The sequence below is a fragment of the Onychostoma macrolepis genome, chromosome 20, assembly GCF_012432095.1.
Source record: "Onychostoma macrolepis isolate SWU-2019 chromosome 20, ASM1243209v1, whole genome shotgun sequence".
Lineage (NCBI taxonomy): Eukaryota > Metazoa > Chordata > Actinopteri > Cypriniformes > Cyprinidae > Onychostoma > Onychostoma macrolepis.
In genome coordinates this window covers 17,226,705-17,253,246 of record NC_081174.1, presented here as the reverse complement: position 1 = coordinate 17,253,246, position 26,542 = coordinate 17,226,705, and the positions used below count along the sequence as shown (strand labels likewise).

Sequence of the window (26,542 nt, the reverse complement as noted above, 5' to 3'; positions counted from 1 at the left end):
GATGCGCACACACAAGAGTATCACGGCGCCTGAGATACGCGAATGGAGCAGATGTGTACACGACAGTTTGCAGGATGTGGAAACGCCTTTGAACAGCTGACTCTCTCTCAGCCGAGTGTGAAGTAAACGGTATGGGAGCTATCAAATATTATATTATTATTAGAAATAGATATTTTAAATAGTCTACAAACATTTTAATAGTCCACACTTATAAGCGATAATGGTTCTTATAAGTTAAAACATATATAAGTTAAAACATTTGTTTCTTGTTTTATTACAACACAGATTTGACAATGTATTTAAGAGGTACCATGATTATACAATCAATTCGACTTTTGCTTCATCACAGTCAAACATATTTTCACTTATAAAACACTCAGTTTCAAATAGTTCATTATCTATATCTGGAATGCCCAGACATAACATTCAAACATACATATTACATTCAAACATGACAAGCTCTAATGCAAATTCAATAGCAAATACAAAAAAAAATAAAATAAAATAATAATAATAATAAAATAAAAATCCAAGCACCTATTTTTCACTGTAAAGGCACAGATGTTTGTGGAAATCCAGCAATTAACTAGTGCAGGCAGGAAATACAACAAGTGTTTCATGTTCACATGTGTTTTTTTTTTAAATCTATTTGCATTATGTCCCGAGTTTCTGGTATGGCACAACATAAGCTTTGGTTTAACAGAGTCGTACTCCATAACCAAACGTCTGTTTAATGGCATCAAAGTAGTATCTCTGCCAGCCCTCTTTCATTCTTTCCTCCTCATTGTCGGGAACTCCTCTGGCCTCCAGAATCAGCTCTGTCTCACTACCTTGATTTACGAAATTTAAAATGACAGTTGCTGCGTGTCCTGAAAGAGAGTTAGAAAGAAATTATAACTCAGATTAAAGCAAACAGATCCAACAACAGAGATGAACACTGGCAAAAAACAATCAACAATGAGCAAAACATTTCATAGACTTTCCTTAATATATACAAAACAAATAATATGGAAAAATAAAAACCAAATATTATAGAAAAATATTATGATTACAAATATTAAAGTTGTATGTGGATTCATATAAAATTACTACATTAATATATACAATAATAAACCATACCATCTGGCCAACTTGAAAACCTCCATTTCATGACAATTTTCTGGTCTGGAATCTGAGAGAGAAATGGGCAATTTTTACCAAATCTATGTTGAAAAGCATGCGTCAATAGAGAAATGCACTATAAAAAAGTGAAATTCTCACCAGATAAATCAGTTAAACCAAATTAATTGATTTAACAGTTAAAAATCATTATAAGAGGTTCATTCATACCAGTTCTGCAAACTGCCCATAAACATTTCCTTCCAGCAGCCGGAATTTGCCACCTGAGCACCCATCCACAAAGGCAGCAAGGTGTGTAAATGCTTGTACCATCTACACACAGGGAAAAACAAGGAGCACGTGAGTTCAGCATCAAATAATCTATGCATAAAGAACACCTCGATACATACACATTTATTGTTTCAACTTCATTTGTGTAGACTGACAGGACAAGAGAGGAGTTTATTCTGACCTCTTGGTTCAGGAAAACCCTGTACAACTCTTCTGGTGAGGTAAGAAAGGTGTCTTTCATAGTCAAAGATACTGTTGAAATTTTAACTCCAGTGTTGGGAGCATTTTTTGTTGTGGAGGATCCAATCTGTGGGGGGACCAAAACAAATATACTCAGAGCTAAAATATTAATGTGCACAAATATCACTTGAATCCAAAAACAAGCATGAAAATATGTGTGTGATTGCAACCGACTTAAAATACAGGGTGGATGTATGACCAGCATACTGTCTAGTATATATTTGTGTTACCAGAAAAATTTATGAGAACTTACTTGGGTTTTGTCTAGTTTGACCTTGGCTTCCGTCTCCTGATTCTGTTTGTTGAGTGCGTTTTCTGTTGGTAAAATCATACCCTGAGAGAACTCTGTAAAAACAAGTTACGAGAATGTGATGACCTGCACAAATAAAACAAAGCAGAAATTACTAATAGATGACGATTTAGATCCACCACCTGTTTTGAGATGTTTGACATAGTTGCCCAGTGCCATTCTGATTTTCTTGACTCCCTCCTTCCTCATGAGGTCAGTCAGAGGTGTGTTTGGCTGGTCTTTACAAAGTCTAACACAAATCTGTACAAACAAACATAAGTTAGATTTTCATTCAACATGCTCACTCGTATAGAATTATAGTCTTTAATTGGGAGAGAGGTTCACTTACATCTAAGTCATCCATGTCATTTTCATCAGAGAGATTCGGTATTTCTACAGTGCCTTTATATTTGATTCCCATTTTATTTGTACCTACAGTGAAGAAAAAAACATGTCTTTCATTTCACCTTTACATTCAATTATTATGTTGTGTGTGCAAACAGAACTTTGACTCACCAGTCCATGAGGCTTTAACAACCCACTCATAGAAGTAGATGAGCTTCCCTTTGCGGTTGTTGATAGAGGCCTCACCTTCTATATTGCTGACGTCTGTGATCTCGCACGAGCCGCCTTCACCCTCTACACGAAGCCCAAGAAGGAGGCTATTTATTGCATCTTGAGACCAGCTTGTGACATCTCTTTCTGTCCTGTGGTATATGATTAAGAAAAATAAACATTTATAAATAGTTTATTTCATAGAATTAGCATATAATTCACATTTCAAAAGAGAACTATGCAACTACTAATAATTGCAGTTTCTCCAAATTGTATAGGGGAGTAAAAAACTTATTTTGGATGTGATTAATCATTTGACAGCACTAATATATATATATATATATATATATATATATATATATATATATATATATATATACTGAAAAAATTATACTAAATTTTAAGTTAAGTGGTTGCAATCAATTTATTAAGCTATATTTAAATAAACAAATGTAGTTGATTAACTTTCAACTAAATTTGTTTATTTAAATGTAGTTAAAATAAATTGATTGCAACCACTTACCTTAAAAAAATTTAGTATAATTTTTTTCAGTGTATATATATATGAAGAGTTCAGATGCAAAACTCTCTAAGTACGTCTAATGTTTTTCTTTAAAATTAACATTTTTTTCTGGCTACTATGCATAGGTTTCTATGTAAGTACAGGTACTTCTGAATGGGTTCAGGCTGTGATTTAACGCATTTGAAGTGAAAGTACATATACTATGTGTGGAGAGCATTCAAAAGCATTAAAAACCATCTTGGTCTTTAGAGGCTTTTGCATTGGAACTCTTCATATATAAATTGTTATCTATATTAACACTCTGTCTCACACGTGTGTGCATTTGAGAGAGCAAGAGATAATATAGATAACTATATAATATAGATTACTTATTCAGATAAGTAACATTTTACACATTTCAAGTGGGACAGTTCAAAAGTCATACTCAGTTTGCTTTTCATCAGAACACCCTGAGTCTAATTCTGTCTCACATTCATGTACTTCCAAAAATAGAATGTGCCAACCCCTCACATTCATCTACAGGACATTCCAGAGGCTTCTGCAAACACTGGAAAAACTAACCTAATGGCTGTAAGAATCAGACGTAGCAGTATTTGTAAAATATAAAACAGTTTTTACGTTTTCCGTGAGGTGATACCATTCTCGATTCAATCATTTCTAAATCTGTTTTTATATACAGCGTTTGGCCGCACATTGAGACAGAAATAGTTTAAAATGATCAAGTTAAAATATACAATGGTCATAATGCTGAAATATGTAATCAGTAACATACTTTCTCCCATACATTTATGCATTTAACCCAACATCTAGATGAATAAATATGAATATTTTAACACAAAGGGCGAAAGAACTGTTGCTGACATGCACGTGTTACATACCAGTGCCAGTTATTGACATTTGTCGCATCTGCTCTTTCTTCCACAATCCAGCGAGGGTCTCCCTCTCCCCATTTGGCCATGACAGAATTGAGTGATTTAGAAGAACTGAGATGTTCCGATAAACTGCGGATGAGGGATAGTACCGCAGGGACTGACAGATGTAAATTCGTGAATTACACAATAAACATATGCAGTAGGAGCTCAGCTGATTTGCTGCGTCGATGGAGTAGTATAAATATTCATGAGATTATACAGGACCAGTGAAGGACCGAACGAGTATAAAAATTTCTTAAGGAAATCCGAAGGAGACAGGGAGGAAATATTCAAGCAGCAGTCGAGAGGTTAGTTGTCCGCTTGACTAGCCGGCAGCTGTCCCCCTAGACCTTTATTAAGCCCCCACAGAAAGTCCCAGAACCGGAACTGGGTGAAGAAGCTTCCTTTAGAAACCAGAAACTTGCGGCGGACCTTCTTGGCCAGAGATCTTCATTACCTAATTTTTTTAAAAGGAAGAAAAAACAACCCTCCTTAATTCTCAACTTTCGACTACCAGCCATCTAATTTCTCAATTGGACTGAGCTCCCTTTGTGAAAAAGAAGAGCGCTTAAATGTTTTGAATGTGCATTTATAAATATAGTGTACTTTATTTCTTAAAAGTATAGGCTATATGGGTCCGAATTTGAAAGCTTAAGAACATTTTGAATTTTAAATAATTAAAAAATGTTTAATTTAATCAAACACTGATGACACTTATGTCTATGTCATTTTGAAGTAACACCATAGACTTTATATTGCAAGTTACTATAGGCTCTGTGGTGTTACCAGAAAAGACAGTAACACCACAGACAAATCAGCCTGAATCCAGACTTTTCTAAAAGGAAGGGTGCCATCGTGATGATTTCAAGATCAGGGGAGATTTTGGAAATATTAATAAGTATGTATTTATCAAAATTTTGATTAAAATATGTCAGATCTGCAAGTTATCAACATAACACCACAGACACTAATAAAGTGCGACACATGAAATTGTCAGAGGTTTAGCTAAATTTAAGAAAATTAATAAGAAAGAATGTACTCACCATGCATCACTCAGATCAACCAGCACCTGCAATGACATTTACACACAGGAAGTCCAAATACAATTCTCCCTTTTCTTAAAGGGGCGACATCCATTGTTGTGGCACACAGACATGAATTTGGGGGACACAACTTTTTTTCTTAAATATAACAAAATATTTATTTTTTAAAACAGTTTAATAAAATTGTACATGTTAAATAAAATCTATATTCACAATATAACCACTTTATTTGAGTTAAAAATGTTATATTCTTGCAATTACATTCCATGATGAGGTATGGCGGGAACATCCATATTTTGTTACAAATGCAATCTCTAAAACTCAATTAAATATGTATTTTAAAACAAAAATGTAACTATTAACAGTGCATAAATTGTGTTTACCCTACAGAATACAAACATGCAAACATTTTATGATTTATTGGTATTTAAAGTTTATTTCAACTGTTGTAAAGTAGAGGGACATCACTTGCCACCACAAATGAAGAGTGACCCATTTATGTAAAACAACTGTACTTCAACTGTAGGCTACTACACGTGTACTTTATTATACTTATAACTGAGTACTTGGTCGTAATTTTAATTATAGTGTTTTTTGATATTGCACATTACAGTTAATATATTTTAAATGTTTGCCTACTAAATTGTAGCTTCATTACAAATCCGTAATTTCAAATGTATTCAAATACATGACATAAAAGATTTAATAGAAATGAGATGACTAAACTTAGTCTACTATTTTTTCCATAAATAGCCATTCATATTTAGTAAGATTGTACAAGCTTACCATTGTAATAAAGAGCTGCCAATGGTTTTATATATGATTACTTTGGTTTTAATACAAATACGATAATTAAACTTGTTACTATGCACAAATATGGTAAATATTGAAACCATATTCATATTACCTTACTTCAAAATTTATCTGTTTTCTTTTGAAATTTTTCTGGTATTAGACGATCCCAATACAAGTGTGAAAATGAGATGTGTGGGAAGAATACAGTCTGTGATTTTTCCTTAAAACAGACAGATTCACTTTTAGCCGTCAGTACATGAGTATGTCCAGCAGGTGGAGCCGAGGTAAAGAGAGCTGACTGATCTTTGATCCTCTGGCCTTCAGTAAGACATGCTGTTGTATTAGAAAATGTATTGATTCTTTAATTATTGGCATTTGCCTGTCATTAACTCACACTGTAATAAAATTAGAGATCTTGCTCTTGATGCTTTCAAAGGAACATGACTGATCACCCTTTGGAGTAAATGGCCTATCAACATAAATCTGGCCTAAAAAACGATTTAATAGAAATGAGACACTAGCCTTAGTCTGCTATTATTTCCATGGATCTATTTGTAAAACATTAGAATTCATGGCTATCTGGAGGTCGTCTGCACTTGGATCGAATTGCTTGCAGCAAACAGATGCATTTTTTTATTTTGCTATTTTGATGCTATTAATAGATTTTTTTTTTTTTTTTTACTGAACTGACAAGTTTGACATATCAGAAATAGTTTAGTCATTAATTTAGGCTACTATGGTTATATGATTATTTTATAACCCTAACACTCCTCTTCTGATACTTGAGGTGTAAATCTAAAATATCTTTAAAAGTCTTGATATTATATGTTGTTTAAGGGTTTGCTATATTTTCTATATATCGTCTTGCCAGGAAATGTATTGTGTAAATTAAAAGTACAAGACAAAATAAACTGTTTAAATGAATATAAACAGAGTATAAACAGTCAAAGGCTTTTCTTGATTCCTTTTGAACCTTCTGGACCTTCTGGAAGTAAACAGCCAACATAGGAAATCAAATGAATTATTCGGAGCAGACTGACAGGTGAGCATCTCATGCACTCCATCAGATCAGCTAAACAGGAAAAAAGTGTGTAGTTCTGCTTTGTGTGCAACATTGTTATGTTATAAAATTAATACATAGGCTAGTATAGGAGATTATGACCCGCGCTCACGAAAACAGTTTTCTTTTTCCTTCCTTTAGTGCACACTGAGCAAGGCTTTGAGCCGAAACGTTTGTGTCTTTTCCCATCAGCGATGAATGTAAAATAAAACGTAAAAAGAAAACTGTTTTCGTGAGTGCGGATCATAATCTCCTATACTAAGTAATTTAACAGACTGACGCACCAAAATAAAAAGATAAAGTGACAGAAGAGCGCGGTGCAAACAGCGTTGTAGTAAAATTAATACATGAAATAATGTATAGCCTTGACACATTGTATAAAAATGAATATGATTATTAAAAATAAACAGTTTTGAGTATTTTTTTAAATCAAACGAGACAAAAAAAAAAAAAATGTTACGTTACCAAATACATTTGTTAGAAAGCCAACATTATAAAATGAACTATAATCCAATAAGAATAGGCCTACTATCAGACGATCTTTGACTCACCACAATCTTGTTGCAACACCACAACGAGGAAGACTCTGAGAGCCATATTGGTATTTCAGTCAAATTTGTCTCCCACCCCTGCCCTGTGCTGACTTTGTTGTTCTTGGCAGTTGCTTTCAAGCATAGCAAACTGCAGTGATATCCCAGGAGGAGTGCAGCTCTGTACCCACCAAACATACAGACGGAGGGGCACGCTGTGGTGCATGAGGAAGAACCTGGCATTTTAAATACTTAAGCACTTTTAAACACCAGCTGTTTGAGAGAGAGAAAAATATGAAGAGAAAGATGTCTTGAGACTCTATATGGTGTGGAGAGCAGATTTCTTCATACATGTTGTTGCATTATTAATGCATGTGCTTGTTGCGAGCAATTCGACCCAAGTGCAGACAGCCATCTTTGAGTTTGAATTCTAATGTTTTACAAATAGATCCATGGAAAGCAAATCATTTTTAATTCATTTTTATATGAGTTGCATCATGGTTTAAAACTAATCTTTAATGCGAAGTTGTTTGTTTATATGAGACTTAAGTGATAACCTTTGTATCACGATTTGATATACCATTTATGTTTGTGCAGTATCTGAAAGATATTCTACAGCATTTAATTCCAAGAAAATTGATTTTGCCTGTAGGGGGCGGTATATGCCCGTATTTTCTATATTATTAATTGCCTTGTTTACTCCATATTGACTGTTCGTTTTATATCGGTGTGCTTGACTGGTTGTAGATCTTATAGAGTACATAACACGTTTCCATTTCCATTTTTTTATTTGACATACTGACCTGCTACAATGTATTGCATAGAATATGACTGCAAAAGAAAATGCTTTATTTACAGAAATCACAAAAATCTGCGGTCAAAACAGATCAAAGGACAGTTTCTGGGGGTAGAAGAAAATGTAGGGTGTAAAGTCATCAATAGGAATAGGAAAAGAAAAAAAAAACATTAGCCATTTATTCATTCAAAGGTATATAGGCCTACTACATTATGTCATTTGCAATTAGGCAATACAGCGCTTATGTTCATATTTTCATATTGCACTTGGGACAAAGTGACATTTTGAGGTTTCTGATATTACAATTTCATTAGGATAATTAAAATAAAAAAGGTACTCTTAAAAAATAAATAATTGCCAAATTAACAAGATGAGGTGATGTTTAAAGCTTGCTGTTTTGTGCCTCACAACCAGCAATTTTAAGAAGGACCATGATGATACAAACTCTTGCTGCTTTTTGTATTCTCTGTGCAACCGGTACATCAAACGTACCAAACATTATTTGAGTAAGCCGTTCACAAGTTTACAACACAGTGTAAACCAGTTTTCACTGCTGCTCTATGCATTACTGCAATACATGTTCCTAGACTAAAGCATAATGAACATTAGTTTAAAACCACAGGCTCCTGGGGCTGATTATTGTGAAACAAATGTCTTTCAAGAGACTGAATCTCAAGCAGCAGGACACGTTACATTTAAATGAGGCCAACAACTGAAAGCTCTCCTCCTTAACCACTTTAGCATAAAAACTGTTAAAAAGCTGCCTAAATAACTGCCTGGTCCAAAGGGAAGTGAACACACCGTAAAGAAGATCCCATCATGGTTAGCACAGATCGAAACCTTTACAAATAATTCCAATGATAAACATCTCACAATTCTGCATTATATATGTACACATTAATTATTACTAAGAAGAGGAGGTGAAGTACAAATCACACTTCAAAAAAACAAATAAAACCTCTTAAAGACCGAAGTCTACTGATCATATCTCACTCTTAAATAAAAGCAATATATTATCTCATGATCTTCAGTCAATAACAAAAACAACAACAACAACAACAACAACATCAAAACACAAGTAAAATATATAAATACAAATATACATACACAACACAAATAAACAGAAAAAGAAACAAACTGATCAAGCTTACAAAGCTTAAAAAGCTACACACTCTTTAGATCCACAGCTTTCAGCATTAAAAACAGGTGCTATTGTAACACCGATGGTCCATACAATCTCTCTCTGATTTATGGTTACCATCTTACACGAGCATGATTCCTAAAATCTGAGTGTAAACTTTGCGAGTGTCAGGTTTTCTCTGTGGCGGTGCATGTCTTGTGAGCGGGAAAGGCAGGGTGGGGCGCCTGCGAGCCTGAGTTTAAAGGGGTACGAGCATGTTAGTTTCGACCAAAAACACAAAAAATCCCTCCTCTGCTGCCATCTCCAATGCTGTTGTTAGTATTTTCTTCAGTTATATAAATATCTCATTTATTTTAGTTGGAATGTCTAAATTTAACTCAAATTCGGACCATAAATGTTTTAAGCCACTAATGATTAAAGTGAGCTATCCATAGGCAAGGGAAGACATTCCACCATGAGCTAACAGACCAAACTGGACCGCTTCCACTTGTTATTCTTTTCCACATAAAGCAGAGAGAGAACAAAGCTCCTCCCTTAAACTAAAACGATTGGTCGGGAGGAGATCAAAGCCCCTTTGGGCCTCACTGGGGGCGGGGCTTGTTGCGAGCGCACCAATGCGAGCGCACACATACCAGCTGTTGTCAAACTCTCAATGTAGCGTTCACCACTAGCACAGCTCTCCACGTGACAGGAGCTATTTGCTTTAACTCCCCCCCCTCTTAATCTGGCTCTCTGGTTCTTCCCCTCCCCCTGTTTCTGCCCAGTCTTAATGGAGACAGCAGCTTTTGGCTCTTTCGCATTCGATTGCAGCAACTTAATGTTCAGTGGATGTTAATACAGGTCAAAAACCAAGGGCCTCGCTCTGGTCTACCACTGCACACGTTTGAGTAGTAACTAATAACTATGGCTCGTGATGAAGGGAAAAAGCAAGCAGGTGAGACATCAGTTCTGGTCCACACAAGTAAGCTTGGACATTCAGAAATGGTCCTCGAGACATCACGAGAGGCATCCACAGACATCCACGATCAGCTTTTTGCAGTGTAGATCACAATGAAGGACAACAGAGAGGAGATGTGGACCCACATTCGGGTAATGGCTTATTTAGAGGACAGAGGATCGTGCTAAACGCTCAAAAAGTGGCAAACAACCCACTTCAGGAGCGTCATGGGCGTAGAGCAGGAAACTCAGGCAAGTCTATGTGCAGGTCCACAGTGTGCAGTTCATCGTCGGCAGTCTTCATTCTCCGTTGTAGGCACTATGTTCATACGAGGGATTCGACTGTGGCTGTGTGTCTGACAATCATGTACGTGAAAAGTAGAAATAGCATTACATTTCAAGTGATTAGAAAATATAGATCACTTTTTATGCAAGCAACAGCTCGTTCTGAAACCAGAAATTTTTCGAAAAGAAAGTTTTGAATAGAAAGATCGAGACAAAAGCCTTTCTACTACAGCTATAGCTTTGGACTGAATCCTAACATTTGAGGAGAGGCCTTCCTGCGAAGAGAGAGCCATATATAAAACAATCAGCAGTTTTGAAAGTTATTGGAGAGAAACCATTAAAATACAGTTGTAACGACAGTCTTTGTATAGAGAAAGAGCTCTTGGTATCTTGAGAGGTAGTGTGAGTGCTGCATGTGCATGACATGATCTGATAATCATAATTACTGACAGTAAATGTAATGCTTCAGAATACAGTGGAGATCACAAAAAAATAAATGTCTTTTAGCTCATCAAAAGCTACGGAGCATCCGTCACGATCCACTTTTCTTCAATCTCCTCCGTGTTTTTAAATACAACTGAGTCACTGTCCAATATAAATAAGCGTCAATGGTAATACTTTGTATTTGTTTCCGAAGTCCCTGCATATTCATATCTTAGTTTGCTTAAATATGAAGGATGGCAGCGTAAGCTTGACCATCTGTAAAGTCTTAAAAATGTGCATTTATCCTACAGTGAGAGTGTGTCAGGCAGTTTCCTTTTATTATATATAAATATATCAGTCCTTTGTATAAAAATAGATCAAATATTTGTTTTTTGTTTTTTTAAAAGAAAACACATTGTATTATTCATTTCCCATAGAAAACACTGGGATGGCTGAATGAGGACACTGTGGTGCAAGCCGTGGTTCAGGAGCGCACCAGGATCTCCATGATGTGGTCCAGGTCGTTGATGTCTGAGAGACAGAGCTGTAGGCTGCTGTTGGATGTGCAGCTGGAAAAGGTCTTGAGGCCATCGTCCACCCCGCTGCTTCTCTGCGCAGGAAACGCCAGGACAGAAACATCAGAGTCGTCGTACATCGACGTGTCGATGTCTTCAAAGATGTCATCCAACGGCAAGTCTGTCAAGTAGCTGGTGGAATTAGTAATCTCAAAAGAGCCGAAAAGCGAATCTGACGACCTTGTGTCGTCCTCACCAGCGAGGGATGGCAAAACGGTCTCATTTTCAGTGCTGCCCAACTGGACCTCCTCATCCTCAGCCGTCGTGAGGGGGAATGAAGGGGAGAGTGCTCCGGTTAGGGGTGGAGGACAGTCTAAGGGCACAGGTGGCAGGTCGGGGAAGTGGCGTGGGGTGGAGGCATGAGGGAGCGAGGGGCCGAGCGGGGCTGGTGGCACACAGGTTTCCCCCTCTTGTCTCATCTCCTGCTGAATCTGGCGGAGGGTGTTGGCCAGCAGGACCGAACGGTGCAGGCAGGGTTCAGCACGCTGCTGGCAGCTTTGTAGCTTGTCTAGACACAAGTCCAGCACCAGCTGCCTCTGCTGAGGATATGGCAAGTCCTGGGCAGGGTCCTCACATGTGCTTAGCTTACGTTTCACCCCCCGGCCCAACATGTACCTAGAGATGAGAACAGAAAGGGAAGTTCAGAAAAACAGAACAGGAACGTTTCTTTCGCTGACCTACATTGCAGTGAAGTGAAATATTACTTAAGGGTGCATGCTATTACTCGTAATTCAAGCTTTTTAAGCATCATCCAATAATAGATTTTGCAAGAACATATAAGAGGGATGTTATGCACCAACAACAATGTTTTTTTGCAAGCAAGCCTCTCTAGACTGCCGAGCTCGTCACCGAACAAATCCACAATCAATGCCATAGGTGGGGACCAATGACAAATAAGTGTCCACAATAAATAGAAGGAAAAACCTTTTAAAAACCAGCTCAAAACACAAGCTCCAATTTCTTAAAAATGAATTAATGTTGATTTCATAAGGTTTTTAAACATTTTTATATTTTCAAGAAAGGTTTAAATTTAGTGACATAAGTGGTGTAAGCTAAGTAAAAAGTATATTTAGATTAAACATTTTCCTTACACACTGAATAGACCTTAGTCAGGGTAGCGCCATATTTCACTTTTGACAGGAATGATAAAAAGGGTGTGGGAAAAAAAAAAAAAAAAAAAATTCAATGGTGTTCAATGGATTATAATGTTGTTTAACAACATGCCAGTTGTTTAGCTGACAAAGCGTCTTTGCAAAAAACCTTTAGACAACATCTTTTTTTGTAAATTGCATTTTACCTACATGGTGCATGCCACTGTAAAGAGTTTAAGTCTATCCCTCACAGCCTCATTTTCACACACATACAAATTCAATATGGTGCATTCATTGCAATCACGATTTTTAAATAGTTTTCATTGCAAAAAAGTATTTTTTCCATAAATCATGAATTAATAATTCATAGGCTAAATACAATGTTTTTTTATTCATTACATTTTACAACATGAACTAACCTTGCTTAGTCATAAAAAAGGTTGAATTATCTGATATTTTATGTTTCTGCATGTTGCCTGGATCACATGAGATTGCATCCATGTTCTACTGATTCCTGCAAAGTTCACTGTGCGGTCTGCTCCAGATATTACATTTGCATGCAATAAACCAATTGCGAATTTAACAGCACCACGACCATCGTCTGTGCACACAGAGACTATTGCTGTACTCTGTTCTTGACAAACACTTTCGCCTTGAAATTTGACTGTTATCTGATACATGACTGATAACATGAAGCTTTAACCTGACACAGCTCTTTCTCCTCCTCCCTAAGCGGGACTTCCTGAGAGGTGGATGCATTAGCTCAAGCTCCTCCTGGCTGCGACTGCAGTACACTTGAGAATAAGCTCATGCTTCGTTAGCGCTCCCTTCTCACAGCGGAGGAGGATACGCAGCACAGGAGCGCAATGCTTACTGCTGCAGCTTCTATCCCGTGAGCGATTCTTGCAAGCAAAGACCTCCTTCAAAATACATTTTTAAATTCCAAAAAGGGGTTTTCGCAAACACGCCATTGAAGAACCTTTCAGTTAACAGTTCTTAAAAGAACCATTTTTTTTCTTAGTGTGAAGAACAATTTTAATAATCTAGAGAACCTTTTTTATTATAAAGAACCTTTTGTGCAATGGAAAGGTTCTTTATAGAACTATGGACCTGTCAAATCTAAACAATAAAAGGAAGTACTAAAAAATGGTTTTCTAAAGTATGCAATCCCATATTCAAAGTTACCATTCCAAGCCACAAATTTTGTTTGGACCATATGTTTATGCACAAACAAAAGCGAAATGTGGCTTGTGGGCGCACGATTTGAATCCCGACCATAACTGCTCTGTCAGATAGCCGCCTCGGATCTGGAGAGCTGGAGTTTGAGTGGAAGGGCTGTAAATGTGAGAGACTGTCTATCCACCTCTGCGCTCTCTGTGGTGTAGGCGCCCCCCTCCCTACATCCATCACTCTGAACGAAGGCAGACATCCCCCGCAGGTCTGGTCACTGACTGCTCTTCTCTACTGCAGGGTGCACAGGAAGCTGCAGGAGCCAAGAAGAGCCTCTCGTGTTCAGAAGTGAGACGGATGCATTAGATTGTATTGTCTCAATCCCACCATGTAGAAAAATGCAGTGTGTTAAGTCTTAGTTTAAGGCAATAGATACCACATCCAGTCATGACCTAACTGAAGCATGAATATCTTTAATCAAAGAACAACTAACACCATTTGCATCAAAACAAGTTTGATTAAACACTTTTAATGCCTGGAAACAGCCTGAACGTGTGTGTGTGTGTGTGTGTGTGTGTGTACACGCATGCATGGGCTGCAGTGCTCAAGTGTGTCACGCCAGGGCTAGCGGTTATATAACCATGCACACTAGCAGAGCACTCTGGGCTCATTCCTGCTCAGCCCTATAGGTGCCGTTCCCACAAAGCAGTCACAAGGCTTCAAAAGGGACATTCTGTATTCCTGCAGATTTCACAGCTGAATTCCGGCAGGAGCACACGTACGCTTGGAAGAAGGTCTGCAGCCTGTCTCTGTCAGCAACAGAAAGCTATAAATGGAATGCGAGCGAGCAAACCACCACGACTATGGAAAAACAATATAATCAAGAAGAATATGACGTGGAAGAGTTCATATTACATTTGGCTTATCGTGCTTATGACATCAAACAAGTGTTAAAGCTTGTGAAAAAGGTCACTGACTGATTTGTGCATTCAAATGTGCATTATAAAGCTTTTTTAAAAGAAGGCAAGCTGAACAACTTCAAATTTGACTTGGTCACTATAAAGTCTTGCAGCTTTAAAGCAGCAAGGCATGATTTAAATTGGGCCCCTCCGGTTAGACTGGCCTCTGTGGTCTGCTTGCCATGGCAACAGCGGTGGATGAGAGGCTGGCGCTTGAGTGGCACACAGAGTCTGCTGCTCAAAAACAATAAGCACAACTACGGAGACGACCATCAAAGTGGGAGAACACAATGGGATGCATAGAAGAGGCAGCATTGCAGTAGAGTATGCTGCGTTGCATCACTTCAGGTCTGCACATATACATGATGGTACTTCAGTTTGTTTTTTACCCGGTGACTCAGAAGTGAGGCCGACCATGGCAAAACAATGATACCCAATTTTTATAAGCAAAACAGATTATCTTTAACGTGTCCAATAACCAATGTGTAGAACTTATTTTTAATAATTGTTATATAACTGCTGTTTGACACAGTAATAACTACTTAAGACTTAAACAATAACATTTAATTTGCTAAATGAAATCAAATACTTGTTTCTTACTTATTATGGGGTGCTGACTTTAGCATGTCACACTCCCTCACAAAATATACGCATTTCATAAAATGTTTGCTTTTAACAACCAACGGTAAGGTGAAGAACATTCAACATTTAAATGCAATATTAGATTGTACTATGCATTAATACAACATTAGATTTCAAAGTTAGAATTATGATGTTTTTTTCTTCCCTACATCTCTAGGAGTTTACTACATTCAGTGACAGAAAAATTACAGATCTTTGACTTTAAATTCAGTATTTGAACTTTTTTCCACTCCTTTACAGACTAAGTTTTGAATACTTACTTTTGTCATTAAACCTTTTGACATTTGACAGCTTTGTTATTTTAGCAAGTGGAAGTTTTTATTTTGTGGGAAAGAAAAAAACTGTACATGATGGAACATGCTGATATTTTTTAACTCAGCATCATCAAATTATGTAATATTAGGCCTTTTTGATAATCAGCAGACATTCTTTAAGATGCATGCTTTGTAATAATAATAATAATAATAATAATAAATAATAATAATAATAATAATATCTAAATAATTTAATACATTTGATAAGTAAATCTTATCATTAAACTTTTATCATATATTTTTATTAATGTGTAAAGTGTAGTATCAATAACAGATTGTTACACTTCTATAATGAAGGTGCTACGTGCATAAAAGTATTGACATTAAGTGTTTTACAGACTGTCAAGTTATCATTCATTCTGCCTGTGCAACACACATAAGAGGCTGAACAACTGAGAAGTGACTTTATACTGCTGCTTTCACTTACAGCAGCACAGCACCGCATAAATGAATAGCAGCCAAGCTCCACACAAAGAGATACATCAGTTTCACTGAAGGTAGAGAGATAAGGACTTCATTTCCATCACTGTGTAGTTAATACATAAAAAAAAATGAATGAATAGAAGACCACAAAGTGACAGACAGCACTGAAATGATCTTTAGGCACACTCTGAGGACAAGATAAGAGTTGCTTCAACTCATAGGCCAGCTTAAGTTACGATACTTCCTGCATGAGAGCAAGCCAAACTGACGTGGTTGAGTCATTTTTCCATCTTTTTCTCTTCCGGTTTCCCTCCCACTGCCCCAAAGGAGGTAGTCACGATAAAGAGGACAACAGGAAAGAGTCTTAAAAAAAAAAAAAAATCAGGAAAAAGAGAGGGTGTACATAAGCCAGAGCAAGCAGGAGCGTCAAGAAACGTTAGTCTGCGAGAGAAAGTGGGAGGGAGTCACTGAACGAGAGATTGAGTTGAAGAGTGTAAGAAAGAGCACAGGGGATTGACCGAGTAGGAGGGAGGGAGTAGGTGGCAAATGCCATTGACAAGCCGACTAAGTCTTGAATAATGAACCACTGGGTAGACAGGCCGGATGTCTTAGTTTGGGCAGCTTTGTAACTGGGCGGCTCCAACAGACTGACGAAGTGACTCAGGGTGTTAGTCACGCTGACAGACGTGAACACACACTCGTATGAAGCCCGCTTGTCTTATCAGTGGTGCAAGTCTTTGAGTCTGTGGTGAAACCTCAGTCTAGTATAAGAGTCGGTCCCACTTTATATTAGGTGGCCTTAACTACTATGTACTTACATTTAAATTAATCATTTGATATAATGCACTTATTGTGTACATACATGTTTTTACACTGTACTTATATATTTAAAAATACCTATACGTAATTACATCTGTAATTACATTTATAATTGACCCATCCCTTACACCTTAACCCACCCTTAAACCTACCCATACCACCAAACCTGTCCCTAACCTTACCCGTATCCCACCTCAATAGCAGCAAAAGTGTTTTGCAATACAATATGACCACAATAAGTACATATTTTTGATGCAAGTACATAGTAGTTAAGGCCACCTAATATAAAGTGTGACCTAAGATTCAGATGGATTTTATTCATTTAATCGGAATACTTTCCTACTAAGAAGTAATTAGCAAGTAATACATGACTGAGGTTCAAGTTGCTGAAGACCCTGCTTTACATTCGATTACACACCTCTAATAAGCCATTAACTTTGTCAAGAAAAAAACAAAACAAAAACAACTGTTAACCTTTTTGCAAGAAGTTAACTGACTGTTTGACAGCCATGAGAGAGCAGAACCTAGTTTAGGCACTACTGACTTTCTGTTTATTGCAGTAACGGACTTATCATCTGCAGAAGTCAAATACATATTACAAACCTGTACATTTCTTTAAAAACCCTAAGGTGATACTTATTATTGTTCAAGTGAATTATCCACAAAATACCCAGAAGTGACCATACTACACTTCAACTCTTACTATGTAATATATCACAACCAAATAAAGTGTGTCATTTTTTTAAACTCCACATATCAGCTGCTTTCAATAAAAACTATGGCTTTCGCTTTCCGAAAGGCAGCTGAAACTGAAACTGCTCGTAACTTTAAATCAGTTTTTCGCGTACACATACTATGAAACACATACTCATAAAGATTCATGTAAAATTACACATCATTCATTCGAATTATGAAACTTTAGTAAAACTGAAACCTGCATTCATGCACTCTTGGCTTTCACCATTGCTTTAGTTAGACATGTATGCGAAAAAGACGACTGAAATATCGTAACGACATACTAGTTTTATTTTATTATTTTTTAATAGCAGGTTTGCTAGAAAACCGTCCAGTCACATATTACGAGTGAACGTTAGTTGGTCCAAAAATCAGTTTGTCAAAATCGACCCCGTTACGCAACCGAGACCACGTACAGAAGAAAACGCGAGGTACCAAAGTTTCTGTTTATAGGCTCACACACACAATGATCCAGATATAAAAACTAGTGTACATTCTTTTTGCTAGGACTGCTCCAGTTGTAAATAAACTGGTGTGAACGGAGTAACAGCTACACAAGCTCAAGTAACATCAACATAAACTCTAGTTGTTATGTAAAGAGGGACAGTAGTGAACAGTATTAATATATAAAACAATTTCAAAAAACAGAATGATAACTAAAAGGTCTTCTACCAGGCTCAAACGACATCCAGAAAACAGTTTGTGATTAAAAGTCTTTAACGTTACCTTGACGAGGAAAGGGCACCATCTCCTCCGGCGGGCTCAACTTCCTTCTTCACAACAGCGGACTCCACATCCAGTCGACACATAGAGACAGTGGGAACTCCGTTTTTTCTTTTCATGGACGCCTCGAAAGCTGTGATGTCCCTTTGACCCATACCATTATGTTCGGCTCAACCAGTTGCTTCGTTGTTTAGCGTTTATTACAACCAACTACTCTCGCAGACGTGCGCGCGCACCGCTAGCCCCCGCGGCTAAGCTCGCAGTGATGCGCAATGAATTAGCCAGTTAGCTAGTTCTTACTTGGTAAAGTGCTGGCTCTGTCTATATGGAACTACGAAATTAATTTACCCAAGATCCTCGAATGACCGCTACATTCTCTTGACTGATAAAAGTAAGATTTACGCTTGTTTAAATCGGTCGCCGAACTTCGCGTTGAGCTTCTGGTCCAAATTCTAAACATTATTTTGCGCAAAACTACGCGACCGATCGCGTCTGTACTGAGGCACGAGAAGAGAATCTCGCTACACTGTAGAATCAACGGGGAAAGAACTCAGCTGATTGACGGTCGTCAGGTGGGAAGGCTGTGATTGGTCGAACGCGATCTCAGACCCGCCTAGTAACTGCCCCTGATTGGTGGAACGCGTCTTCTGCCCCTCCTCTCTTGTCTATCACATTCGTCCCCCTGACATGCCCACAGACCGAAAACGTGACCGTTTGGAGCACCGGCTACCGGACTACGGCACAAACCTGCGTTCTAAATGGCACGTTTGTGGCTTTCCATTTCCTTTTTTGCCAAGCATCCCGTGTCTATTTTAAGAAAACTAACAAGCATCTGAATGTAGAATTTCTCTAAACGTTGCTTTGCAAAGCTGATTTTTAGTGGAGTCTGATATAGTAGGAAATAAAACCTTCTCACAACTATGTGGCTTGTATAGTACAACATTTTCTGACATACATCTAATAATATCTGCGCGCGATCGGAGGGATTTAAACATTGACGTTCATTTGAGTCACATCTGCTGACGTCACTTGTGTTAGAATTCGCTTCGTGCAGAAAGAAACCTTGACGTTGATTTAAGAAGATTTACTCTCTGGAAACATTTGAAGTTTTGCTCTTGTGTTTCCCTGGCATTACGAATAATTAATTGGTTTTCTCGCTGTATCAATTCTTCACTAAAATGGAAACAATATAGCATGAGCATTTATAGAGACCGATGACAGCTGATCTCCTTAATAGTTGATTGCAGGAGTAAAAAAAACCACAACACTTTCATAAGTTGTACCTTTTATTAAAAAACGTTAAAAAAGCTACAATGCTCATATAAAATGTTTATACTCTATACTAGTTTAAGATCATACAATAAACAACATCCTCTTAGAATTTAAGTGTGAGACAATGTAGAAGAAAACAATTATCAAAGTGTAATAACCTATAATTTGCACAAACATAGTTTATGCAAAAATTTAGACAAAACCAAATTTTATATATACATATATATATATATATATATATATGTAACAACTGGGGGAAAATGTTGAGCAAAATAAAACCCTCTCTTGTTGACTGATTCTTAAGTATAAAAAAAGAATACTGTACTAAATGCATTTTAAACACTTCATACGTATAAAGTGTGTTATGACACTCAATGCATAGAACTAGACAAATGCCTTCTCGTTACGAGGGGTCTAGAGGACTAATAGACTGATATACTTAGGCCAATCACCAATATTAAAACAGTTAACTTATTTCAAATCAATACTTACACCAATAATTGGTGCAAAACAACTCACAAAGCACTAATTCTGTGACCGATTTACTACGTGCAAAAGGCTTTTGTGAATCAGGCCTACTAAGTCCTCTAGAGTTAAAAACCCACCCTGAGTTTGACCACAGCCAACACTCACCGTTTGCAGTAAATAAATTAAATAAATTAAGTCACAATATAAAATGGGTTGGCCCCATTATACTTCATTTGTTGATAAGACAAAATATAAGAACTTTGACATCTAACAACAAACAAAACCTACGGCTGAGCTGATTGACAGCCAACTGCAATCAAACCTTGAGAGGAAAAAAAAATACTTTGTGCAAATCAGCACATAAATGTAAAACATGCATCATCGTATGTATACTTGGTGCCTTTTGTATATTGTAGTACTGAATTAAGTTCCTTCAGTTTATGGATTTTGATAAACAGAAAACTTGTTGAGTTGTTGCACATAAGAATCTAATCTCTTCGGTTAAAATCAATTTGTAGAACATGTACATAATGTACAGTAACATATTACAAGAAGAATCTATTGTAAAAAATATATAATTTATATACACATTTAGACAATCTTTTGTCTCCTTATGAAAATATCCCAAGCTGTACAACTTTTGTATACATCTTGTTCTGCTCTCCGTAGTGTCATGAGTATAACAAATAAATTAAATAAAAAACAGCATGTCTGGACAGACAAATACAGAAGAAATCATTAAAACATACAAAGGGTATGCAAATAAGATGACTATGGTCAGCTCATAAAATCAAGGCCATCCATCAAAAGACATCAACTCTTTTCCCTGAAAGGACTCCAGACTTTACTTGCTTTCCATAAGGAACAGAAAAGCCAGTAACATTAAGACAAGCGTGTAAGTCTCTGAATAAGGTCGAACCTAAGAACCCACAATGATTTCCATGATGTGATCCAGTTCATTGAGATCAGAACGACAGTTCGGGGTGGATACTATGGAAGGGGAACTGTGTGACGGTGCCAAGCTGTCAAGGAGGTCATAAGGGCCCATCTTGGGTGCGCTCTGCATGCCGGTCAGCATGGTGTCCAGATCATAGTAGGAGGTGTCTACATCAGAGAACAGCTCTTCGAGAGCAGAGTCTGGACCCGGGGAACCGTTTTTTATTTCAAATGTTCCAAAAACTTGTCCAATGGTCTTTGGACTCTCTGTAGAAGCCCCATCCTCGGTGTCTATCTCCTCATCTTCTCCTGAACCAAGTTTAGAGTCTTCAAGGGCCTCTTCATCCCTCTCTACACCACTGAGCTCACTCTTCTCCCAGCACTGGCCCATACGCCCTGCCAGGCACACATTAGAGACAGTATCGCTGACTGAAACCGAGCACAGCGTCTCATCAGCTACCACCTCCTCTTCACGGCAACCTTCGTAGCTGATGACAGAAAAGAGTTTAGGTTCTGCATCCTGCTCTCGCGACCTACAAAGGACCTCAGTGGCCACCAAGCGCTCGGAGGGACTCTGACCTGGACCACAGAATGCTTCAGTGACCATATGCCAGCTGCCATCGTGGGTCATCTCCTCCTGAATCTGCCGGACTGTGTTGGCAATGAGAACCGAGCGGCAGAGGTTGGGCTCCACCAGCATGTGGCATAACTGCAGCTTAATGAGGGACATGTCCAGCAGCGACTGCCGTTGCAAGCTGTACGAAGATGCCACCCTGGCACCTACCAGGCTTTCTTCGGATATCTCTTCATCACCATCGGAAAACTTACGCTTGGTGCCCTTGGAGAACATGTTTAGCCTACAGAAAAGAAAAAAGGCATAGCGGTGGTCAGTTCACATTCATCCAGTTCTGTTCAAAGTCAAAGTCAATCCTGACCCTGTTTCTTAGATCCGTAAAAATTCTCTTTACATGTATTAAAAATGATAATTGTTGCAATATGGGAACTAGAATATAAAACCAATAGAAATGTCAATGACAAAGAATAAATTTAAGGAAAATCATTCTATGAAAGTACATTTGAGTGTAACAAAAACATAAAAACAACTAATTCAGAGTCAAATTATTCTTTTAGAACATTTACACTGTATAAAAATGTGTGCCATGAATGTCTATGCATATATATGTATACATTTCAAAATAAAATGGATAATTAACTATGACATTTTAAATACTATAATGGACCTTGGTAATATGATTGACTATGAATCAAAAAAATGCTTTAGTCTAACTGAAAATGATTTCAGCAGGAACAATAAACTCCTATGCTTCAGAACATCAAAATATTTTTGAGGCCAAAGATCACATCTTACATTCATGGTCAATCCACAACCACCTAAAGTATGCATAAATGCATTTTAAATGTAGATCTTTGCACATTATGGGAATTTGAAGATTATTAAAGTAATCTACATTAACTCACGCTATATCAAATTACTGATTTAGCTAATAAAATGTTGAAATTGTGCTTCAAGCCTTTGAAAATAGATAAAAATGGAGGTGAAAGTAGATACCCCAAACAGAAAGTCTAATGTGGAGAGCCACAGTACTGAGACGAGGACTCCCTGTCTCCGTGGCCAGCCAACCAGGGTTACAGGAGCCTAAAAGTAACAAACATGCATCCAGTATAGGAAAAACACATGACACCAACCAGCATGACAAAGCACATTATCTGTCATCACACTAGCTCTTGACCGACTGAGTTTGTGAGCGTGTATGTGATTGTGTGTGTATGTATGTTGGGAGGAGTAGGGAGGGGGCACAGGGACCTCTGATCGGCTACATATACTGGTGGGTAGGTGAAAGGTGGGGAAGACATAAGACAATAGCTAAACAATGGTAATGAGTTACATTTTACACATCAAACTCTATGCAAAACAAGCAAACCAACAAATCCATTGAGTGCAAGCACACAAAAAACCACCACATGTATTGCAAAGTCATTTCATGTTAAGAGGGATGACTTAACATAATGGAGATGATTTGCTTGACAGTTAACCAAGATCACACACAAGAACTTTAAACCCATAACCACACTGTTAACCAGATATTAAGGGCATGGTGGTGTGCCTACCTGAAGCATGGGTGACATCCCAGCACTGTTGAAAAAGAGACCAGAGTGCAAGCTGACACATAACCACTGCAACTAAAACTACAACCAACATTTCGTACACCAGCACTGCATTCAGTTAATAATAGAGTGGCGCAAGAAATGAGTCCTAAACCCGGAAACGAGTTAGGATTTTTTTAACCTCGGGTTTCGTCGTCCTGAAGTCAGTGGGTTTTTGATTAAATACCTGAAATAAAGTCTGTGGTTAACACAAGCTCAATATATTTCACGTTTTATTCTCCCACTCATTTTTTGAATCTTGAAAAAGCTCTAAATGGAACTTCAGAGGCAGTCGGGGACATTACGACAAATATCAGACAAATATAAAGACAAGATATATTAAGACAAATATAAGACAAATACGGCATTAAGACAAATATCTACTCACAAGGCTACTTTTACAGCCTTGTGTTTATACTTGAGCTCTTGAAAAATATTCTAACTTTCCAAATTGTTGCCTTTAAAGATTAAAAGAAACGCTGGTGGTGACAGTGAAGTCCTGGTGTAGTTTGTTTATATAGCTTTTTATTTTGGCAAAGTTGTTCATTTGCGATTATTATTAAAGATTATAATAATGAGCAAAACATATGAGAATCATAATTTATTTTTTGCAAGTATCCAGAAGTCAGTGCGAAAATCCTTTTGGCTTTTATTTTTTTCCTCAAGGGAACCAACCAGTATGATGCTAACTTCTAGACTGGGCTACAAAAATATGTCATTCCTGCAGCACTCTATATCGAGAGAGATTTTTAGGAGATCTCCATGTGCTCTCAAGTAAAACAGTTTGAATTTGATGGAACTGGAATTCTACATTGCAAGTGGTGGCACAGAACTAATCAAAAGAAATGAATGAAGAAAAGAAAAAAATCAGTAAACAATTCTTCCAGTAGCTGGAGTCTAAACTAAATCAAACTTACAGCGAAGAGGGCAATGGATAATTCATCCACAGTGAACGTATCATACAGGCTCCACCCAGACAGACTCACTTCCCCTCCCCCACCGCACTGACGTGGTCAAAAAGTGCGCTACTGGGTAAGTAACAAAATAAAAACCAGTGAAATAAACACCCAAACTCTTCATTCGAAGGTTCGATGGACAATAATCCACTAGATAAATATAAAAAGGAGGTTACTCACAGACTCCCTGACATGCGAGACGGGGAAACAAAGGTATAAACCTCTCTGCTGAGACGACAAAGATGGAAGCCATTTTGATTTTTCAAACGGGTCCGCTGGCTAGTCAACTTCGCCAACCCAAACAGCATCTTCAACTTTTCCGAACGCTTACCGTGTCGAAAAATGCACGTGAGAGTGAAATATAGTTTGGAAACACACACACATGACATGTAAAGGCAAATAACAAGGGCGGCTAAACATGGACCGCACGGTCACTTCCGCAAACATGCCGCTTTTCGAAATCGACCGCGCTGCGATTTAACCATCGCGGATCGAGATCATTTTAAGCGGCGCGACTACATAATATAGATTGTATTTAAATCGCACATGTCAGTACACTTAGACTTACCTCGTGTTATTTGTGTTCTTTGGTGGCGAGCGTCATAAGCGTCTGTAGGCCGGGTTTAATACTGAAGCTGCTGCTCCTATGGCCTCTCCAGCACAGATTGCAGTGAGCAGACGGTAAGCAGCGAGAGGCAGCCAGCTGCAGCAGTGAAAGGGCCGATGGGGGCGGACGCTTGCTTCTTGATCGACAGCAGGCCTTCGCAGGAACGGGGAACCCCGAACAAAAGCGTCTGTGATTCTACCCCGGGCCCCAACTTCAACAATGCACATCTTGTTTTGGAGGCATCTTAAAAATCAAATGGACACGCACGAATTTATGATTTCTCAAAGTAGCTACACACTGAGTTATTTAGCGGGCCAATTTCTCAGCCATTCCCACAGACCAAAGAAGAGTTTAGTTGATATAGATAACATGCAGAAAATCATTAATATTTGAAAGATTAACATTTTATTCAAAGGGAGTTATACTGATGGCAGTGTCAGATATTACCGTTGTTATTAAGTGGCAGTGTATGCACTGTGATTTTTCTGGGGCATTTTTACATTCATGACTGTTTTCTTTTTATGTCATGTAACTAATATGAACACGGTATCTTAATTCAAACCTTGAAATGGTTTCTTTATGCTGGGGTGTACAGACATTTGAGAAGCAGGAGGTGATGTTGGAGGAGATACAAACTGTAAAGCTCAGAGTAAAAAATAAAATAAATTAAAATATTTTTTTGTTAGTTTTTTCTTTTCTTTTAAAGAAAAACAAAATTGTAGACATTATTATGTGTTGGAAAAAGCTGGAGATTTTCTTATATATAATGTAACTGTCTTTTGTCATTTTGAACAAGTTCAAGAAAATCAGATTAGATTATATAATAAGTTTTGCTATTATTTTTGACCACACATTTTAGCAATCACTTTTACAGTTCAGCTACCAGGAGTGTAGTAAATGTTTTTTCAAATAAACTTGAAAAGATTATAGTGTAAATAAATTGTGATTTTTGAATTCTGGAAAAATAAAAAATGTCAAGTTTTCTGGGGATGTGAGATGAGAGTAGGGGTGTTCGATATTGAAAAAAAAATTATATCGATATTTTTGGGGATTTTTTCCCCATAACGATAATTAGACGATATTTTGCCGAGTGTGTTATTGTGCTGATATCTGTCTACCGTGGCCAGCTGCAGTTTTTGATATTCTTCACATTCTGCGTGGTCAGTTCACATCAGTGATAGAAATTAATCTTTTCATATAAGTTTAAATTCATTTTTACCGTTCATGGGCAATTTTACCTTTAATAAAGCCATTTTTTTTTCTAAAAGTGTGCATCTTTTGAATCAAATTGTTACATTTAATCAGTCAATTAGAATAATAAGACGTTTAGGCTGTTACCAAACAAATAAAACCAGTATCAACAAAATTAATCTTTGCAGAAATTGCATCTGAAGTGGCATTTAGATTTACACACGGTTTAATGCAGCTCAGAGGGACATGGAGTGTTTTAACCTGCAGTTACAAATGCATATGCTTTGATATTTTAAACATAAAACATTGAATAATGTTGAAAGTGAAAATTGAAAGTGAAAAGATACTTTGAATGTGAAATTAAAATCGCCAGTAGGTAGCAGCAAGTCACTGTTAACAAGTGAGTCATTACGACTGAACCGAATCATTTAAACGGTTGATTCATTCAGGAACGAAACAGCATCGTCATGTTGCTCAGAGACACAAAACAGAGCTGTAGCTGTTTGGAATTATTTTAGTTGGCGAAATGGAGCAGAAACAGGCAATATGGTGTCTAAAAACCTAAGTCTCTTAATATTA

General features: G+C 37.5%; 3 protein-coding genes across 10 annotated transcripts; all 3 read right to left on the bottom strand.

Annotated features, from left to right (window-relative positions):
* Positions 1 to 267: 267 nt before the first annotated feature.
* On the bottom strand, positions 268 to 5,219 carry ahsa1a (AHA1, activator of heat shock protein ATPase homolog 1a). 2 transcript variants are annotated; one of them, XM_058756056.1, is made up of 10 exons: positions 4,951 to 4,993; positions 3,875 to 4,364; positions 2,435 to 2,625; positions 2,268 to 2,350; positions 2,062 to 2,179; positions 1,883 to 1,974; positions 1,571 to 1,696; positions 1,330 to 1,431; positions 1,120 to 1,171; positions 268 to 869 (listed from the first exon to the last, which is right to left on the bottom strand). In XM_058756056.1, the coding sequence occupies exons 2-10, from the start codon at positions 3,952 to 3,954 to the stop codon at positions 697 to 699; spliced, it is 1,017 nt and encodes a 338-aa protein (XP_058612039.1). In that variant the 5' UTR covers positions 3,955 to 4,364; positions 4,951 to 4,993; the 3' UTR covers positions 268 to 696. The 2 variants fall into 2 exon arrangements, with proteins under 2 accessions (XP_058612039.1, XP_058612041.1); XM_058756058.1 differs by having other exon boundaries at positions 3,875 to 5,219.
* A 6,018-nt stretch (positions 5,220 to 11,237) lies between these two features.
* On the bottom strand, positions 11,238 to 18,928 carry si:dkey-177p2.6 (uncharacterized protein LOC568712 homolog). Its single transcript, XM_058756702.1, has 2 exons — positions 18,371 to 18,928; positions 11,238 to 12,106 (listed from the first exon to the last, which is right to left on the bottom strand). The coding sequence occupies exons 1-2, from the start codon at positions 18,520 to 18,522 to the stop codon at positions 11,401 to 11,403; spliced, it is 858 nt and encodes a 285-aa protein (XP_058612685.1). The 5' UTR covers positions 18,523 to 18,928; the 3' UTR covers positions 11,238 to 11,400.
* A 723-nt stretch (positions 18,929 to 19,651) lies between these two features.
* On the bottom strand, positions 19,652 to 24,906 carry cdca4 (cell division cycle associated 4). Of its 7 annotated transcripts, none has more exons than XM_058756694.1 (4): positions 24,127 to 24,902; positions 23,174 to 23,198; positions 22,614 to 22,700; positions 19,652 to 21,900 (listed from the first exon to the last, which is right to left on the bottom strand). In XM_058756694.1, the coding sequence occupies exon 4, from the start codon at positions 21,891 to 21,893 to the stop codon at positions 21,027 to 21,029; it is 867 nt and encodes a 288-aa protein (XP_058612677.1). In that variant the 5' UTR covers positions 21,894 to 21,900; positions 22,614 to 22,700; positions 23,174 to 23,198; positions 24,127 to 24,902; the 3' UTR covers positions 19,652 to 21,026. The 7 variants fall into 7 exon arrangements, with proteins under 7 accessions (XP_058612677.1, XP_058612678.1, XP_058612681.1 ...); XM_058756695.1 differs by having other exon boundaries at positions 24,346 to 24,902; XM_058756698.1 differs by having other exon boundaries at positions 24,734 to 24,902.
* Positions 24,907 to 26,542: the final 1,636 nt, after the last annotated feature.

What these genes read in the sequence shown, in the direction of transcription:
- cdca4 (XM_058756700.1), bottom strand. Translation starts at nt 21,893, where the DNA reads ATGTTCTCCAAGGGCACCAAGCGTAAGTTTTCCGATGGTGATGAAGAG.
- si:dkey-177p2.6 (XM_058756702.1), bottom strand. Translation starts at nt 18,522, where the DNA reads ATGGGTCAAAGGGACATCACAGCTTTCGAGGCGTCCATGAAAAGAAAA. An exon ending in GGTGCCCTTTCCTCGTCAAG is followed by an intron (nt 12,107 to 18,370) that starts GTAACGTTAAAG and finishes TCTCATCTCTAG; the next exon opens with GTACATGTTGGGCCGGGGGG.
- ahsa1a (XM_058756058.1), bottom strand. Translation starts at nt 3,954, where the DNA reads ATGGCCAAATGGGGAGAGGGAGACCCTCGCTGGATTGTGGAAGAAAGA. An exon ending in TGTCAAACATCTCAAAACAG is followed by an intron (nt 1,975 to 2,061) that starts GTGGTGGATCTA and finishes TTGTTTTTACAG; the next exon opens with AGTTCTCTCAGGGTATGATT. An exon ending in GTTTTCAAGTTGGCCAGATG is followed by an intron (nt 870 to 1,119) that starts GTATGGTTTATT and finishes ACTCTCTTTCAG; the next exon opens with GACACGCAGCAACTGTCATT.